This window comes from Carlito syrichta, unplaced genomic scaffold (assembly GCF_000164805.1).
Source record: "Carlito syrichta isolate Samal-C Ts95f unplaced genomic scaffold, Tarsius_syrichta-2.0.1 Scaffold311803, whole genome shotgun sequence".
NCBI classification, from domain to species: domain Eukaryota; kingdom Metazoa; phylum Chordata; class Mammalia; order Primates; family Tarsiidae; genus Carlito; species Carlito syrichta.
In genome coordinates, this window is record NW_007255899.1 from 121,891 (window position 1) to 137,098 (window position 15,208).

A 15,208-nucleotide genomic window follows, 5' to 3' on the forward strand; every position below is an offset into this window, starting at 1 on the left:
GTTAGTGCGTGCCTGTAGTTCCAGCTACTCAGAAGGCTGAGGTGGAAGGATCGCTGGAGCCCAGCAGGTCGAGGCTGCAGTGGCTGGGAGCGGCCACTGCACTCCATTCTGGGCGACAGAGTAAGACTCAAACTCAAACTCAAACTCAAAAAAAAAAAAAAAAAAAGAAACCTAAGGCATGTGAATTTCATTTTTGGCTCTTGAAAACTCATATCAACCACCTCCCACAGCTACCTCCCAAAAGTGTCACGTCCCTAACATAATACTATCTTGGGGGAAACCCAAGCTATTTCTAGTTAGAGTTTAAGTGCCCATATGATAATCCCACCAATTTATCCAACTTTTAAGTGGTATCAACATTCATATTTGCAAAATCAGGTTGTCCAGACAGAGGAATTTCCTAAATGGAATTTTTGTCGTGGCAATTTGTCTAGGGTCTGACCGTTCATTCTTACTGTGTATAATAAGGCTCACTTGCAGACCCCAACTCCATGGAGTCTGTCATGATGGACATTTGTATTTCAGTCATGCTTCACAGATTCTCAAATTTCGTGGAATGTTCCCTAACCAAAATGTCAGGTTTCTTTAAGTCATAATTAAATACATCCATACTTTAAAATGAAATTTGAGGTATTTCCATCACAAAGCTCCAGGGTCAATTAAATAAATCCAAACCTAAAATGATGAGATTTGAGTTGCTTCTGTTAGAGAGCTCTACGATTCTGTAAGAGCAGAGAGCCCTCTTTATATATATAAACTGAAATGCAAAATGGTTCAGTGACTTAATCCATCTCAAAGAGCAAAACAGAGAAAACAGTAGAAAAGAGGGAATCCGACTTTTAGTTACTTATTTTTGTATATTTATTTATTTTTTGAGACTGGGACTTGCTGTCACCCAGGCTGGAGTGCAGTGACATGATCACATCTCACTGCAGTCTTGACCTCCTGGCCTCAACTGATACTGCTGTCTCAGCCTCCCAAGGTGCTGGGATTACAGGTGTGGGTCGCCACACCTGAATCTGGCATTCAATATCAGTACATAAAGACTATATTAAAAGCAATGATTATAATTAGATGGAAAGACGTCACATTATTTGCAGCATGTGAATACTGTAAGATACATTTCAAGATCATTTAGTCCCATCTTCCTGATTTTACAGATAAGGAAACTGAAGCCCAGGAATCAAGCAACTTACCCTGGGGTGAGAGGTAAGCTGCATTAAGTCTTTTGCTCCTGGGTGTCCACACAAACCCTCAAACTTTCTTATGATACATGAGCGAAAACTCTATAACCAAGAGCTATAGAAACATATCCCCAGTTTACCTTCTAGTTTTTGGGCAAAAAGTTTGTGTGAAAGCAGTGATGCAGTCATCCATAGTAAGGACAGGAAAGATGATACCTTGGATTTCCACCAAAGTGTCAATGTCTGATGTTAAACCGACACAATGGAAGGTAGTAAGTAGGCAAAGTTTATGCACTTGCTTCTGACAGTGTCAGTCAGGAATACGTGCAATGCAGGGCCCATGCCTTCCCTCTCCAGAGCCAAAAGATGCAAGGAAGATGATGGGAAGATATCTGAAGTCGACGTTATTTAAGGCTGTTCAGAAATTTGGCGTGTTCTTCTCCTCTTGGTAATAGAGTTTCTCCCCCTATCTTTGGACCTGTCTTTTCCTAGGAAATTGAAAATATTTCAATAAGAAATGGGTCAACATTATTTGCATGGTTCACTAAAATTAGTCACAAGTGAGAAAGCAAATGGCATACCTTTAGCATTCCGTCGCGTTCCCATTTGTAGAGGCCACAGTTGCTGAAACAGAAAGACAGATTTCCTCAGTGGGGAGGAGCAGGCCTGCAAACAAGGACACCGGTGTTCACTGCACTCAGGGGGAGAGTGGCCGCTCATGTCCCACACTCCAGGAGAGGTTGTTCAAGGTGACTCCATGTTACAGGCCAAAGCTAAGGTTATGCTCTAATGTTACTAAAAACAAACACTGCAATGACTTGAGAAATGGTCTTCAATTCCTTAGTAAGTTAGAGATTCCAGAGATGGAGTTTCAAATGATGGCTAACACCACAGGGCTATGTATACTGCAGTGGGTGAGTGCACTCCTGGCTGTGACTGACAGTTGCTAGGACGAGAATCAGATTAGGAAGCCAACCTCTGGTGCAGGGTAGTCTATGGCCTATCCTGCTAAAAGGTTGTGATAAGAAAGAAATAATCGGCTGTCGGTGGTGGCTCATGTCTGTAATCCTAGGATTTTGGGAGGCCAAAGCAGGAGGATCACTTGAGGAATTCTAGACCAGCCTAGGCAACATAGTGAGACTTTGTCTCTACAAAAAAAATTTAAAAATTAGCCGGGCGCTGTGGCATCCCCTGTAGTCCAAGCTACTTGGGAGGCTGAGGCGGATGGATTGCCTGAACCCAGGAGATGTAGTCTGCGGTGAGCTGTGATTATGCCACTATAATCTAGCCTGGGTGACAGAGTGAGAGAGATTCTGACTCGAAAAAAAAGAGGCTGCTGCAGCCACAGCCATGAGTATGCTCAAGCTTCAGAAGAAGCTTTCCTCTAGTGTCCTATGCTACATAGCAAAAAGAAAGTCTGGTTAGACCCCAAGAGACCAATGAAACTGTCATTGCCAAATCCCATCAGCAGATCTGGAGGCAGATCAAAGATGGGCTGATCATCCACAAGCCCATGATTGTCCATTCCTGGGACTGATGCCAAAAAAACACCTTGACCTGCCAGAAGGGTAGGCACATGGGCACAGGCAAGTGAAAGGGGACAGCCAACGCTCAGATGTCCAAGAAGGTGATCTAGATGGGGAGGAGGAGAATTGTGTCCAGCTACTCAGAAGATATCGTGAATCAGCCGAGCACGGTGGCTCATGCCTGTAATCCCAGCACTTTGGGAAGCGGAGGCAAGAAACCATATGTTCAAGACCAGCCAGGGCAACTTGATGAGACTTTGTCTCTATAGTAAATTAACTAAAAAATTAAAAACAGGTATCTTTGATGGTTATATCAGCTATCTACATAGCATTTACACTGTGTTAGGTACTATAAGTAATCTAGAGACAAAGTACACAAGAGGATGTGTGTAGGGTCTATGTAGGTACTTTGCCATTTTGTATCAAGGACGTGAACATCTGTGGATTCTGGTATCCTGGGGGAAGCCCTGGAACCAATCCCCTGTGAATACAGAGGGACGGCTGTCCTTACATATTCAAGACATTTCATTTTACGTTTATCTTTATTTATTTTGCATTGGAGTCTCATTCTGTCACACAGGCTGGAGTGCAGTGGCACACTCACGGCCACACCACCGCCGACCTGCTGGCTCTGGCAACCCTTCCACCTCAGCCTTCCAAACAGCTGGAGCTGACAGGCAAGCGCCACCACACCCGGCTGATTGTTGGATTTATTGTAGAGACAAGGGCTCACCAGCCCAGGCTGGTCTTGACCCCTGGGCTCAGCCAGTCCTCGCACCTCGGCCTCCCAAAGTGCTGGGACTGCAGGCTTGCGCCACTGTGCCGGCTCAAGACGCTTCAAGTGAACAAATGACACCTGAATGGCGCGAGAAGGAAATCTCACCTCGCCTTGAGCCCCGACGCGCACGGGCCACTGTGCCCACTCGCGCTTCTGAGACCTCCCACGGTCAGGCACTGTGTGAAGCGCTGGGACTCAGCAGTGACCAGGCCAGGGTCCCGTCCTTCCAGGGATGTCAGGTGGCAACTCGAGTCTCAGGCATAGCCAGGAGCCGTAAGAAGGCATGCGGTGTCATCCCATGCTGCCAGGGACGGAATCGCAGAGCAACTGGAGAAAGCTCCTGATCCCTGCGTGGGCCCAGGCCCTTCTCATACCTGCAGTGCTTGTTCGGAAGTCTGTCCAGGGAGATGCTTCTGTTTCCGCACGGACACTTGAAAAACCGCTTCACACCGTCGTGCCAGTGGTAGTCGTGCTGCTCGATGACGCAGGTCTCCAGAGGCTTGGAATGGGTGTAGGCGCACTGCACAAAACCACACAAAATCAAGGCCGCCGGTGAGAGGCTTCCAGGGAGGAGCTGGTGAGCTTGGTCAGGGCAATGACCTCTGCAGCCATCTCTGCTCTCATTACCGCCTGGGTCACCGCCAGGGTACTGGACCACCTAAACCTCTCACCGCAGTGACTCAGGGGACTCAGACCAATACCACTTTTTCTCTCACTGGCCCCAATCTCTGGATAGGCACCAAGTACACAACCTTCTGTGGCGTAAAGACCAGAAGAGTAAGCCGGGCATGGTGGCTCACACCTGTAATCCCAGTACTTTGGGAGGTAGAGACAAGAGGATTGCCTGAGCCCAGGGGTTTGAGACTAGTCTGGGCAACTTGGCAAGATCTCATCTCTACAGTAAATAAAAAAATTAGATGGGAGTGGTGGCAAGCACCTGTAGTTCCAGCTACTTGGAAGGCTGAGGTGGAAGGATCACCGGAGCTCAGCAGGTAGAGGCTGTGGTGACCGTGAACATGACACTGCACTCCACTCTGGGTGGCAGAGTCAGACTCCAACTCAAAATAAAAGACTGAAGGAAGGCTGGAAGAAGAGCACTGTATCATAAACCTCTAAGTAGCTTGGGTTGATCTGTGCTAGACTCATGACAGTCCCTTAACTATACAGGACACTGTGACTTGGGACGTATTTAGAAAGGCTGATTAGTAGGCCTTTCGTTTTCTTCTCATAAGACCTATGAAAAGGATATAGGCTTATTATTACTCCTACTTCATAAGCAGCAAAGCCAAGACAGAAATACTAAGTAATTCACTTTTAATTCTTATCCTCAGAAAAACTAAAGAGAATGGGCTGGATGCAGTGGCTCACGCCTGTGATCCCAACACTTCAGGAGGCAGAAATGAGAGGATTGCCTGAGCCCAGGGGTTCAAGACTAGTCTGGGAAAGTTGGCAAGACCTTGTCTCTACAATAAATAAAAAAATTGGCTGGGTGTGGTGGCGCATGCCTGTAGTTTCAGTTACTTAGAAGGCTAAGGTGGAAGGATTGCCTGAGCCAGCAGGTTGAAGCTGTGGTGGCCGTGAGCGTGCCACTGTACTCCAGCCTGGGCAATAGAGTAAGACTACAACTAAAACAAAAAATAAAAAACCAAGAGAACGAGAAGGGGAGGGGGAAGGGTGAAACCAGGGCAGGAGAGAGCAGTGTAGTTTCTGGGAATTACATTGAGTTTGATAAACTACTCTATACCTTGGCAACCTCAGAAAGTGCCAAGTCAAGTGCTATGCTTCTGTGGCTGGCAGGATGATGGGGCTCTAAAGGCGTGCACACCCTATTCCCAGAACTTTGAGTATGTTGTATTATGTGGCAAAGGAAAGTCAAGCTGCAGATGGAATGAAGCTTGCTAATCAGTTGATCTCGAGACAGGGAGATTATCCCAGACAATCCAGCAGGCCCAGCGTAATCACAAGGGTTCTTGAAAGTCAAAGAAGGAGGCAGGAGAGGAACTGAGTGATATGGCATGAGGTCAACCCACTACTGCTGGAAGGAAGCAGTTGTGCTTTATGAATGGCTCTAGAAGGTGGGCAAGCAAGGAAAGGGAACCCCAGAGCCTCCAGAAGGCAATACAGGCCTGCCGGCACCCTGATTTTAGCCCAGTGAGACCCACCTACACTTTTGACCTATAGAGCAGAGAATACATTTGCATTGTTCGAGGCCACCTGTCTGTGGTCATTTGTTACAGCAGCATACAGGAAGCTAATACACCAACTCTGTCTTTAGGTTCACCGCTGTGTCAGCGTAAAACTGTCACCACAAAATGCAATGGCAAGTTTGTGTTTCCAAAAATTATGCTCAAAATAATCATCTTTACTTATTCTCCAAGGTATAAACTTTCTCAGGGAAGCCCTGCCTTTGGGTGGTAGCTGATTCAGGGCTGACCCCCAACTATACAGAAGCTAAGGTGTTAAAAGGAACAGAAGAAAGGGTACTTGGGTGAGCTCAGCCTCTCCCTCCTCTTCCATGTGTTTATCAGCTTATTCACCACACAGTAGTATTTGGAACGAGTGGCCATGGTGGGAGCAGTGCTCAGCAAGAACTTTTTTTTTTCTTGTCATTTTTCATTAATGCTGAGGAACAGAGGACTGAAGATTTTTCTAGGACTTAGGATAAAAATTCCACAAACACAGATGACAATATAACCCACAATCCGACTTCAGACTCAGTGTGGCAGGTTAAGCCATGAAGAGAAGGGACAGCATGGGACATATGATACGTCTGTGATCCTAACACTGGATGACAACTCAAGTTCAGCCAAGGTCCCAGGGCCTGTGAACACTGAGCGGGGGCATGTCAGAACTCAAGAAAGAGTGACAAGAACCCCTTGGGTCCAGTGGTCAAGGGGAGGGGACGTCGGGCCCACCCAGAACCAGGGCTGTGGTCCAAAGAGGAGAACCTGCTTGACAAATGCCCTGTGGGTGGGTCCCTGGCCACCCCCACCCTGTGTTTCCATGTCACCAAACAGGGCCCAAGGAGGCAAGCCCCACATTCACGCACCGTCTTGCAAGTCACCACTCGACACTTCACTTCTCTGATGTTTCTCATCTTTTCCTCCATTTGTTCTTTTTTCACCAGTGGCTCAAAATAGCATTCCTGCAGCTCAGCCTCGGCCTGGAATGACAAGGCATATGGGAGACCTGGCACCACATCCAACAGCTCAGGAAGAATGAGTCAACAACTATTCAAATCACTCAGTTTGATAACAATCAAGACAGAACCAAAAACACAGGCTGAATGTCAGAGGACCTGAAGAGTACCTTGATAAGCTGCAAACTGAAAGAGGAGAAGTAGAAATGAGCCCTTCATAGGCCAAACAGGGGATACAAAAGCATCTGGTGATTTTTAGAACATGAAATACAAACAAACACCGCCAACATTAAATTATTATTTTTTTTTAGAGACAGGGTCTCACTCTGGAGTGTAGGGGTGAGATCACAGCTCATTGTAGCCTCAGACTCCTGGGCTCAAGCCATCTTCCCACCTCAGCCTCCTGAGTAGCTGGAACTACAGACATGTGCCACCATGCTCAGCAAATTTTTTTAAACTTTTTTTTTTTTGGTAGAGATGCAGTCTCACTATATTGCTCAGGCTGGCCTTGAATGCTTGGCCTCAAGGGATGCTCCTTACCCAGCCTCCCAAAATGCTGGGATTACAGGTGCGAGCCACTGCACCCAGCCCTGCTAATGTTACTAACAGTGGCATTATGTGAAGTGTGTACCCAAAAGCAGTTATTTCTACTGTTCCAGTAGAGTCCACATAAAAAAGGTACTCCAGGCCTCCCCAGTGAGCAGCTGGCAGGACTTCCTGGGTGCACTGAAACAACAGCGAGCAAGCATGAGGGTAGACAGATGTTTATGGCAGAACGCAGATGCAGCACTGGGGTTAGTGCCACTATATAGCCCAGAGGGCCCAGGGCCTTGGGAGTCACAGCGTGGGAGGAACTTAGTTCCATAGCTCAGGGTCAGCCCTGGCACCGCTCCTGAGTGTCAAGTTCAGCGAAAAGATATGGTGCACAATGGTCTCCTTAGTTATTTGTTGATTAAAAGAAGAGTAGATCATTCAGAGTAGTGTTTAAAGAGGACGTTTTATGGGAGCACTTGTTATCACAATTGCCGCTTCCATTGCTGGCAGGGACCAGGGTAACTGTACTTTCTGCAATGCTTGGGAGGGTGGCCCACACAAAGGACTGTTCCTAGCTCCACATGGCTTCCAGGCGTTCTGTGGGCTATCTGTGTGGCTGAGAAACCCGATTATAACCCTAAAACTGAACTGCTGTCTACACAATCCTACGATATGGACAACTGTACTTTGGTTTCTCTGGATTATTCACTGTATTTTAGAAAAACCCACATTATCAAGTCCCAATTACTTAGGAGGCTGAGTTAGGTGAACTGCTTGTGCCCAGGAATTCAAGACTAGTCTGGGCAACATGAGATCCTATCTCAAAAACAAAACACATTACCAAGGAAACAGGCCCATGGCATTCATGGCACCAAGAAAACACACCTATATGAGTTTTCATTTCTAGCTGTCACACCTACAAATATAAATCCAAGCCGCTGACTTCATTTTTTCTTCTAAGGTAGTTCTGTCTAAATATTTATGTCATGAGATACATATTTTTATCATAACCTTTTCCTTCTTTACATTAGTTAGGATAGTATACTGATATTTTTGAAGTGACTAGTATAGGTAATTTATGTTATCCATGATTTTTATTTCAAGATAATGGGAAAGCAGTACAAAATCCTTGGTATTAAAAAACAGCCCTGGGAGTGAGAGCTAACTACTGATTTAGAGCATTTGAAATGCCAATATAATAATGAAATGGAAAAAATTCTTTCCCATATTGCAAGGCAGAAAATAGTAACAGAGTAGAGCCATTTAAACATAATTGCCCAGCCACAACCACATGCAAATGTTTCTATAATATTGAAATCTATTTAAGTCATATTAAGTTGAATGATATTCTTCAGTGCAAGGACAAGGACAAAGCTAAAGTCTATTAGAATAAATTCTCCTTTTCTTCAAAGCAAACGCAAACTGACACACAGCTACTTCTAGGTTTATATAAAAGAAACAGACTCTTGTCCTCCGGCATGCACCCTGGCTTTGAAGGACATCAACGTCATCCTTGATCTTTTGGGCTCTGACCTCTTTCAGGATGCCTGTGTGCTTTGATTTTGCTTTTAGAATTTTCTGAAATTCCTCAGATTCCAGGTAGGCAAGCTGCTCTCTCCTTTTTTTCCTGGCAGGCTCCAGTTCATCCTCGGCTAGGGCAGAAAACAAACAATAGCTGTGACAGAGAAACTTCAGAAAGCCAGAGTGCCTCACTGGCTCACCTTCCTTCCACTCTCGCTCTTTGCTTATCAGACCACCCTTTGAACTTGACCTACCCCTGCTGGTCCCAGCAAGGAGAAGCTCTCAAGAAGTGATTTAAGAAGCAGAGCCTGGAATATGGGGTGGTAGCAGATTTGTCCACCAGACTAAAATCTCTTTTTTACCTTAAAATAGATAATAGACAACAACAACAAAAATTCTATTTACAATCTAATTTTTAAATGGCACTGTCAACTTTGGAGTTTTAAAAATAAATTTAGGGCGATTTAAAACAAAAAAATTCTATCACATTCAAGGTAAATCTTTATGCTAGCTGGGCACACTGGCTCATGCCTATAATTCCAGCACTTTAGGAGGCCGAGGTGAGAGGACTGCCTGAGCTCAGGGGTTTAAGACCAGCCTGGGCAACTTGATAAGACCTCGTCTCTACAATAAATCAAAAAATTAGGCCAGGTACTTGGCTCAGCCTGTAATCCCAGCACTTTGGAAGGCCAAGGTGAGAGGACTTCCTGAGCCCGGAGGTTCAAGACCAGCCTGGGCAACTTGGTGAGACCTCGTCTTTACAATAAATCAAAATATAAGCCGGCGGGTGGCGTGTGTCTATGGTTCCAGCTACTTGGAAGGCTGAGGCGGAAGGATCAACTGAGCCCAGCAGGGGCCGTGAGTGTGCCACTGCACTCTAGCCTGGGTGAAAAGAGTGAGACTTCAACTCAAAAAAAAAAAAAAATCAAAAAATTAGTCGGGCATGGTAGTGTGTGCCTGTAGTTCCAGCTACTTGGAAGGCTGAGGTGGAAGGATTGCCTGAGCCCAGCAGGTCGATAGCCTTGAGCGTGCTATTGCACTCCAGCCTGGACAAGAGTGACACTCTGACTCAAAAACAAAAAATCTTCAGGCTAACACATACATATGAAGATCCAATGAGCAATCCTTTTCCCAAGTGTTCAAATTGCACACGATTTCATTCCTGTTTAATGGGATTGTAAAAAGCCATCAGTTCCAGCGACAGAAGTTCTATTAGGTATTCTACAGAGGGAAACTAAAAACAGTAATAACTTGATATCAGGGCTGCTTGTGGATTAGAACCTGTCCCTATAAACACTTTCTCTTTCCCACAGTTTCTTTGCAGCTGAGATACCTTGAGGAGAAGATGTGATGTTCTTTTCTACACGTTCCGTCACTTCCAGGACATTCTGGGGGTCCTTTTGCTTCTTTTTAATGCTGTTTGGGTTTGTTTTTGTAATAATCTGCCCTTTTGCCCTTAATTTGGTGATGGCAGCTAACTGGAAAAGAAGAAAAGGGAGGGAAGCAAAGATCTAAAAGTTGAGAAGTACTTATAGCCCCGGCACCTTTCTGATTACTAACCAGTGAATTCTGGCAGTTCTCTAATAGAAACTGGCAGAATATGTCTTCACTTTACTTAGCATTATTAGAACAATTAATAGAATTTAACAGCATGGGAGACAGGTCTACAAGTTGATGAATAGAGTCTCGGTTTACTTAAATATAAAAAAAGACTGTAGGCTTCGAGATCCATAAAGGAACTACATCGCCATTTTGGAAGTTTCAGAATCAGACAGGACAGAATTCCATCTCTCTCTGCCACCGACTAGCTCATAACCTGAGACAAATTATTTAATTTCTCAGCCTCAGTTTCTTCCTTTGTAAAACGGGGATGATGATTGCATTAACCTATCTTTTAAGGTCATGATTGTGTGGAGGAAATGATAATGTATGCAAAGCACGTGCCTGAACATAGTAAACAGCATGGCACAGGTGCAGAGTAATATTATAAACATGGGCAGTGGTTTTTATTATTGGTGTTACTGTTGTTAGTATTGTAGGCAAGGCTTTGGCTGTTAAGTGGCCTTTGTCCTTAATTTGGTTACACTGCAGTTAGAGGAGAGACAGGCTGAGTCAGGGGACTCAGGAAGAGGGTGGCTGGAGCTTTGGGTGTCCCCACCCACTTCAGCCAGAGCAACTCAGCTTTCACTGGCCTCCTTAGTTGGTGATTCCATGGACTAGATTCTACATAAGATCACATTTTTTTTTTTTAAAGACAGGGTCTCACTCTGTTTCCCAGGCTGGTGTGCAGTGGTGCAATCACAGCTCACTGTAACCTCGAACTCAGGGACTCAAGCTATCCTCCTGCCTCAGCCTCCCAAGTAGCTGGGACTACACACCCACGCTTGGCTAATTTTCAAAATGTTTTATAGAAATAGGGTCTCACTATGTTGCCCAAACTGGTCTGGAACTCCTGGGCTCCAGCAATCCTCCCAACTTGGTGTCCCAAAGTGTTGGGATTACAGGTGTGAGTCACCTTGACTTTTGTCTCTGGCTATAAAACAATATCTTTCTTGAGGCTATCTCTTGCAGCCTAACAAGAAAAGGTGTTGAGATAATGAGTCTAATTTTCTTGGATTAAAACTAATAGTATTAAGTTAACACCACTATCTTTTGAAATTATTTGACTTTAATTATCATGATCAACAAAAGGCTATTAGGGGTCTGTCTTTCCTGGCTGTAAGGATATAGAATTGAAAGCCCAAGCTGCCTTACAGAATTCAAGTTCAAGTGTTAAAGAGAAGCCAGTTACCTTCTTGGCTTCTGCTAAAGCACTCAGTTTTGGTCTTGGTGGTGGTGACTCGTCAAAAAAGAGAACGTCATCTCCTTCTGAGATGCCTCGCCCCAGCTTGGGGGTCCATGGGGCTGAGGCTCCCTCCAGTCTGGAGAACTCAGCCCCCGTCCGTGGAGACTTAGCAGAGGGCTGTCGAGATGAGGGGACGGCAGGGCGCTGGATCTCACTTGAGCTTTGGAGAAACCTTTAAGAGACATGCATCTTTACAAAGTTGAAGACTCCACAACCCACGGTGACTGGGAGGCTGCAAACAGGCCCCTAGCTGGTAGCCAGTCGTAGTAAAATAACTTCTCCTTGATTGGTGATTCAAATTCACACATGGTAAGAACAGTGCTAGATTCAAACTCTTTGGTTAATTATTCACTGAATAAGCTATAATTGTCCGACTACTTTAGAACTGGTTACTGTGCTACCAATCACCTGTCCAGTGGGTGTTGTCCACAAAGCACAGACCTGAAGTTCAGCTGTGGCCTGTATACCCAGCCCCACAATTAGTCCTGGGGCCTGCAGGAACTCACCGTCTCACTCTACATTTCAGTTTACACTACCGGGAAGAGACAGTACAGGTAAGACATTTGTAAGTCCTTGACTGAAAAGCCCTTGTAACTTTCACAGTGATTATTTTATAGGTAGTTTTAAGAGCTATTTAAAAACAACATCAAATCTCAGATATCATCATCTCACTCAAACCTCTTATTTGACAGATGAAGAAACTGAGGCTCAAGATTCCATGGCTCCTAAGTGCTAGTTCAAGACTAGTGCCAGGTAATCCCAGACTAGCACCACCATATCCAATCTTGCAAGCACTAGGCTGAGTTGGCAAACTGCCTATCAAATCCTGCCCAGACATAAGTTTTGTTTAGCCAGTAAAATTCTGAACATTTTCCAATTGTAATGCTTGCTTTCTTTCTTTTTTTTTTTTTTTGAGTTGGAGTCTCACTCTGTCACCCAGACTGGAGTGCAGTGGCCACTCCGGGCCACTGCAGCCTCGACCTGCTGGGCTCCGGCGATCCTTCCGCCTCAGCCTTCCCAGTAGCTGGAACTATAGGCGCGTACTACCACACCCGGCTAATTTTTGATTTATTGTAGAGATGAGGTCTCGCCAAGTTCCCCAGGCGGGTCTCGAACCCACGGGCTCAGGCAATCCACTCACCTCAGCCTCCCAAGGCGCGGGATTACAGGCTGAGCCACCGAGCCCGGCTGTCGTAATGCTTTCAAGCTGACAGCTGACAGGTGCTTTTTCCCCCGAGGTCCACAACTCTACCTCCACTTCTATGTCCATATATGAAGGGGGACCCCAAAAACAGAATGACCTTTTGGAGGGTGGGCCCTTTGTTTAGTAGGGCTTCCCTCGCTAGGTAAGTGTTCTAAGAGCCCATCAGTATCCGTGTACCGGCTAGAGTAGTTGTGAGAGGCTGTGTCCAGCCTCAGCGCATTTTGTTGGAGATTCTTTCAGCGTTTGCCCATTTCGCGAGGGGCAAGTTCTGAGTGCACCTGCCCACACCGTGCTGAGTGTTCAGCCGTTTTTGGCCCCAAATGGCATGACTCCCAAGCCCCATGCTCCCTACGCACCCGATTTCCCCGAGTGACTTTTTTTGTTTCCCCGAACGACAAGAGGCCTCCAAGGGACACGTTTTGCCCATGTGGAAGAGGTGACACAAAAAACAGCAGCAGCACTCAAAGGCATCAAAATCGATGAGTTCAAGACTCATCTCGACAGGTGTACTGCATCAAATACTTTGGAGAGTACTTTATAGGTGACTGAAGTTTAAACACAACAGAATACACAACTTTTTATAAATGCATTCCAGTTTTTTGGGTCCCCCTCCTATACATGTGTGTCCATGTCACCTGCAGGCACATCACAAATCCTCTTCTAGACATCTATCGCCTCCTCCGACAGCACGCCTGAGACCAAGCCCATTCTCCCATCTCCCCAGTTTCTTCTTGACTCATAATTGACTCTTTTCCACAGAACCATCTGCCTTTCAGCAGTCGGATTTAGTTCAGCAAATGGTCCAGTACTGGAGCAGACCAGGTGTGAGTTTGAATTGTGGCCTTGCCACGTACTAGCTGTCAGTTCCTGATTAGTAAAAGCCGGGTGGTGACTCCCCAGAGCTCCTGTGGGGAGTGAGGTGCTGTTTATGGAGTGGACAGCAAGGTGTGTGGGAAGCATCTGTGAGCACCGGCTCTGATCGCTCCTCAGACAACCTGAATTCAGGCATCTTCAATCCATCCACCTTTGGCATGCATGTCCTTAAAACTTAACTCTGTCTCTAGAATGACTCTCCATCTTCAGGGTCTCAGGTTTTTCATTCACCAGAACAACTACGATAATCCACTCAGTGGCTATGCCTGTCATTAAAAACCGCACCGTGGCCAAACTAAGAAAAGAGCCACCGGGTGACTGTGCCCTTCCCTTTCACAACCCTCTTCACATGTCACACCTATCCCCTTTCCACGGAGACATCACTACTATAAGCTGTACCATTTGTTGTTAGGCATTATGAGGGCAAGTTAGAAATACATAGCCCAAAATGTTGGTTAGGCTGTGAGAAAATGACTGGAAAACTTCCAGAGTTAAAAATGGATGAAGGCCAGGCACAGTGGCTCAAGCCTGTAATCCCAGCACTTTGGGAGGCCGAGATGAGGAGATTGCCTGAGCCCAGCAGGTCGACACTGAAGTGGCCCTGAGCATGCCACCGCACTCCAGCCTGGGCGACGGAGTGAGACTCCAACTCAAAATAAATAAATAAATAAATAAAAATGGAGCCGGCTGAAATCTGAAGTTGTATTTTTGAAATCAGCAAAGACATTCGGAGGATGCCTGTCTGAGCGGGGAATATTAAACCTCTTACCGTTTCTGTATCTCTTCTGATTTCCTCTTCCTCATCTCCAACATCTGCTGCTTCTGCTGCTTCAAGAGGGCTGACGCCGAGATGGACTGGATGGCAGGTTTCAGACTCCCCATGATGCCTGCAACACAAACCACAAATGCACGGGCTGAGGGTGCCTGGGGAGCAGAGGGACCCCGGACACACAAGTGCAGCTGACCCTACCTGAGGTTGTGCCTTTGGCCAAATGTTTTAAGTTCCTGGCTCCACATGTCGGCAGGTCCATCAGTTCCTTGAACTCCTCCGAACAAGACAAGTTCTTCTGGGGTATTCCTGTGACAAGTACACATTGGCTTCAGAGGATTCAAAATTCAGGCAGTTTGAGATCATACGACATATTACTTTTTAACTCTCTACTCATAATTTAGTCATTTATGAATGAAGCAGAAGGAATGCCAAGAGAGAAAAAGAATCTTAAACCTTTAACATCAGACTAATGGACTGCAAGGGTATCCTAAGTATATCTTATTTCTAGTAATGATTAGCACAGCAAGCAATGAAATGTGCAGGGTCATGTCATGTCCTATTTCTGGAATATGTATGAAGGATAAGGGTCCCTGTTAGGCCCTGTTTATGACCATAAGCACAGGATAGAGACTGCAGTCTCTGATCAAGAACTGCTTTTTGGGAGGTTTTTTGTTGCTCCCCTCAATTCTTTTTCTTTCTTTAAATTTTTAAAAAATTAAAATTTTAATTTTTAAAACTTAGAAAAAAAATTTTTAGCTGGACTCGGTGGCTCAGCCTATAATCCCATGCCTTGGGAGGCTGAGGTGAGTGGATTGCCTGAGCCCGCAGGTTC

The 15,208-nt window shown here is 45.7% G+C and overlaps 1 protein-coding gene across 2 annotated transcripts in view; it reads right to left on the reverse strand.

Moving 5' to 3' along the window:
- Nucleotides 1–1,012: 1,012 nt before the first annotated feature.
- Nucleotides 1,013–15,208, reverse strand: part of MCM10 (minichromosome maintenance 10 replication initiation factor) — a 41,428-nt gene continuing 27,232 nt past the window's right edge. For both annotated transcript variants that reach the window (XM_008069076.2, XM_008069075.2), the window contains exons 11-19: nt 14,575–14,682; nt 14,374–14,491; nt 11,474–11,699; nt 10,016–10,160; nt 8,695–8,813; nt 6,538–6,651; nt 3,863–4,008; nt 1,766–1,808; nt 1,013–1,672 (exon numbers count right to left, since the gene is read on the reverse strand). In XM_008069076.2, coding sequence (XP_008067267.1) covers nt 1,589–1,672; nt 1,766–1,808; nt 3,863–4,008; nt 6,538–6,651; nt 8,695–8,813; nt 10,016–10,160; nt 11,474–11,699; nt 14,374–14,491; nt 14,575–14,682 — 1,103 coding nt within the window. In that variant the 3' untranslated portion in view covers nt 1,013–1,588. The remainder of the gene's footprint in view (nt 1,673–1,765; nt 1,809–3,862; nt 4,009–6,537; nt 6,652–8,694; nt 8,814–10,015; nt 10,161–11,473; nt 11,700–14,373; nt 14,492–14,574; nt 14,683–15,208) is intronic.